Source organism: Olea europaea, chromosome 15, assembly GCF_002742605.1.
Source record: "Olea europaea var. sylvestris chromosome 15, O_europaea_v1, whole genome shotgun sequence".
Taxonomy (NCBI): Eukaryota; Viridiplantae; Streptophyta; class Magnoliopsida; order Lamiales; family Oleaceae; genus Olea; species Olea europaea.
The window spans coordinates 30,033,560-30,036,753 of NC_036251.1; the positions used below are offsets into that span (position 1 = coordinate 30,033,560).

The following is a 3,194-nucleotide window of genomic DNA, read 5'->3' on the forward strand; positions in this document are numbered from 1 at the left end:
ACCGAGGCTAAAGTTAATAAAGCTTTATCCATGCTTATTTGGAGTTGACATAGTTTAGCATAATACTAGAGTCACTCAATCTTGACTTTGTTTGTAGTCTCATTCATGGAACAATTGTAATAGTTGAATTAACACAAGAAAATGAAAAATGAGGACGAGATATCTGTTGTACTATATTTTGTTTTTCCTATAAGTATGACAGTATGTCATTTATTGATCATTGGCACTCTAGCTACAGGTGACTGCATCATGAGATTGGAAGTAATAACTCATATATCTCATGTTACAGGTGGAGCAAGGGAGAGCAGTCTACAGCTTTAGCTACTGCTACTGATGCGACCTTACAGGTATTTATGGCAGCTATTCTGTTTCATAAGCACAAGGACCACAGAGTTTCTGAAGCTGAATTTGAAGAGCTATTGACTTGGTTCTAGGCCTAAAATGTTTGATTTGCTGGCCACTAGCTGAGTGCTTACATGGCTGTTCTGTTTATTTCTGGGCAGTTCACTCCTATGCTCAAAAAATGATGAAAATTCTACTTTATGCACGTGTTTTCTTCTTTTTTGAATTGTGCGCAAATCTTTGTTTTCTTTCTTGGTGGGTTGGAGGTTTTTGGGGAACAGGTATATAACACTGGGAGAATGAGTCTTCTACCTTTAGCGAAGTTTTTGATGCATTTTATTTTCTAGGAGCTAAATGAGTGGAATGTCCGCTATAGGCAGAAGTTTGGATTTGTCTTTCTGATATTTGCATCTGGGAGGAGTACCCCAGAGATACTCGCCGAGATGAAGGTATTTTATCATTTCTTATTGCTTTTTTTTTTTTAATTAATAAGGTGTTACTTTTTGAGTGGATTTTTAGACCTTCCAGTAGACAGAGAATATAAACCATATGGATGGGTGAAAAATGATTTACTTTGCCGGCCCTAAATTTATAGGGAATATGGCTTAGTGTGTTTTGTTGTCAAGAGGAGCTTCCCTGCACTAAACAAGCGGCACTGCAGTTGATCTTTTTCTCTATCCTCCAGCTCCTGCCATCTACAGTTAGTTAGCTAGGAAAATTTAAATGTTATTATGGATGGAACGAGTTTCTAATTCTCAGTTCTTCCATTCACAATGAACTCTTTAATGGTTTTTTTTTTTTATCGTGGTAAAATGTTTTTGGCAATTCTTTGGATGCTGTACTCTCTCTTTTACCCTTGATGCAAATTGAAGAGAGAATAGGTAACCTTTCTTTTATTTCTCCATTCTTGCAGAGACGCTACCAAAACAGGCCTATAGTTGAGTTTGAGCTTGCAGCTCAGGAGCAAATGAAAGTAACTGAATTTCGTCTTTCCAAGCTATTTACAGTTAATTCTGCTACTGTTTCTCAAATTCAAACCAAGAATGCTGCAGATGTGACAAAAGCTGGAGGTGATTTTGCATCAGATCGGCTTTTCCTTTTTATCATATTCACTTTTTGTTGGTCCATGGTATTCCTAGTTTCTTCTCATGTTTTCCAGTTTTCCAACAGTGATGTGGACTCAATAAAACTAGAAGTTGCTTTATGACATGATTTTGGTTAGTCACCTCGTATGCTTGTTGGAAGTGCTACTGTTGGCTTTGGCAAAGTTTTTAAGTATCTGAAAAATCTTGGGCACTAGTGCAAAAATGAGCAGTATTAGTTTCACATTTTTCTCTCTGCTGGATCGCATGGGTTTATTCTTTCTGTTTAGTTTTTGCTGGAGTTGAAGCTTAATATACATGGTAGAAAGAAAAATGAGAACGAAAAAAATCATAAAAAAGACAGAAATAACTGAAGCAAATCAATTGTAAGCCTCAATGCATTCATGGCACAAAATTAACCATGATAATCATCTTAGACTGAAACTGGCATTATTTTGTTTCCACTTTTGCTACATTTACTATAAATGGGACTTGTTACTCTTGCTAGTTTCCTTCTCTTTACTCGAACATTTAAGGAACCTTTACTAATTGAGATTTCTGCTCATTTATCATTGTTAGAAGATCGGGTGAACGTTATTGGAGCACACTTGACAGCTGCAAATGAAGCTTCTGTGGTGAAACCATGTCAAACTTTTACTAGGACTCGCCCGCCTATCACAACCCATGTGCTTGATTTAGCTCGTGGGTCACCAGCTACTGGAATTGAAGTACAGTTGGAGATGTGGAAGAACGATCAACAACGACCATTGTTTGGCGAGGCCGATTTGGGTGGTTGGATGACCCTAGGGTCTTCAACGACAGATAAAGATGGACGAAGTGGTCAGTTGATAGATATGGCCGATGCTTTGAGTCCGGGGATGTACAGGATTAGTTTCAACACCGGAAAATATAACCCCGCAGGATTTTTCCCATATGTCTCTATTGTATTCGAAGTCAGCGAGTCGCAGAAATTGGAGCATTTTCATGTTCCTCTTCTACTTTCGCCATTTTCGTTCTCTACTTATCGTGGAAGTTAATTAGCTTCAACCCGCAAATAAATCTTAGAATGTAAAAACTTGAATACTCTCTGGTTCAGAGAATGTCATTTATCAACTTTGGTTTGTGAATCGATATCATTATTTCATTTGGTGGGCTGAAAATAGAATCTAAAATGGTCAACTAAAACTTTTCAAAGCTCGAAGTCTTTTCTACTTGGGGATGTGTAAAACCCGTTTCTTCAAATGTGTAATATATGGATTGCATATATATATATATATATATATCAATAAAATTCCTACCCACAGTGGTAGAATTACATATGTTACATTCGTCGACCTACTATATTATTAGTTTAGAGTTTGGACTACTAAATACTCAATTGAACACAAACATTTGGCTCGGTAATGTTCAAAGAGTGGAGGTATATATATTTATACGGGCCTGATCTCGTGTTTATTAAGAGCAAAAGTTTTTATCCTACCCACAGTGGACAAGAAGGCGATCAGGCTTATATATTTACATTATTGAGCAGGCATTAGGATTCTCATCGCTAAACAATTGAGGTGCATATACATAATGAATGAAATATGGAACTTCACCCTCTTTGGTTTTTACCTCCACTTTCTTAACTTCTTTAAATTCCTCAATTTTTTCTCCAGATTTCTCTTCGACCTTGACCATTTCTTTCTTTTCTTCTTTCTTCTCGACTTTCTTTTCTTCGCTCTTCTCTGCTTTCTTTTCCTTTGGATGTATAATCTCTGCATATTTGTG

General features: G+C 36.8%; 1 protein-coding gene across 1 annotated transcript in view; it reads left to right on the forward strand.

Annotated features, from left to right (window-relative positions):
* Positions 1-2,568, forward strand: part of LOC111411536 (uric acid degradation bifunctional protein TTL) — a 3,535-nt gene extending 967 nt beyond the window's left edge. The window contains exons 2-5 of the mRNA XM_023042055.1: positions 241-347; positions 690-791; positions 1,256-1,412; positions 2,004-2,568. Coding sequence (XP_022897823.1) covers positions 241-347; positions 690-791; positions 1,256-1,412; positions 2,004-2,461 — 824 coding nt within the window. The 3' untranslated portion in view covers positions 2,462-2,568. The remainder of the gene's footprint in view (positions 1-240; positions 348-689; positions 792-1,255; positions 1,413-2,003) is intronic.
* Positions 2,569-3,194: the final 626 nt, after the last annotated feature.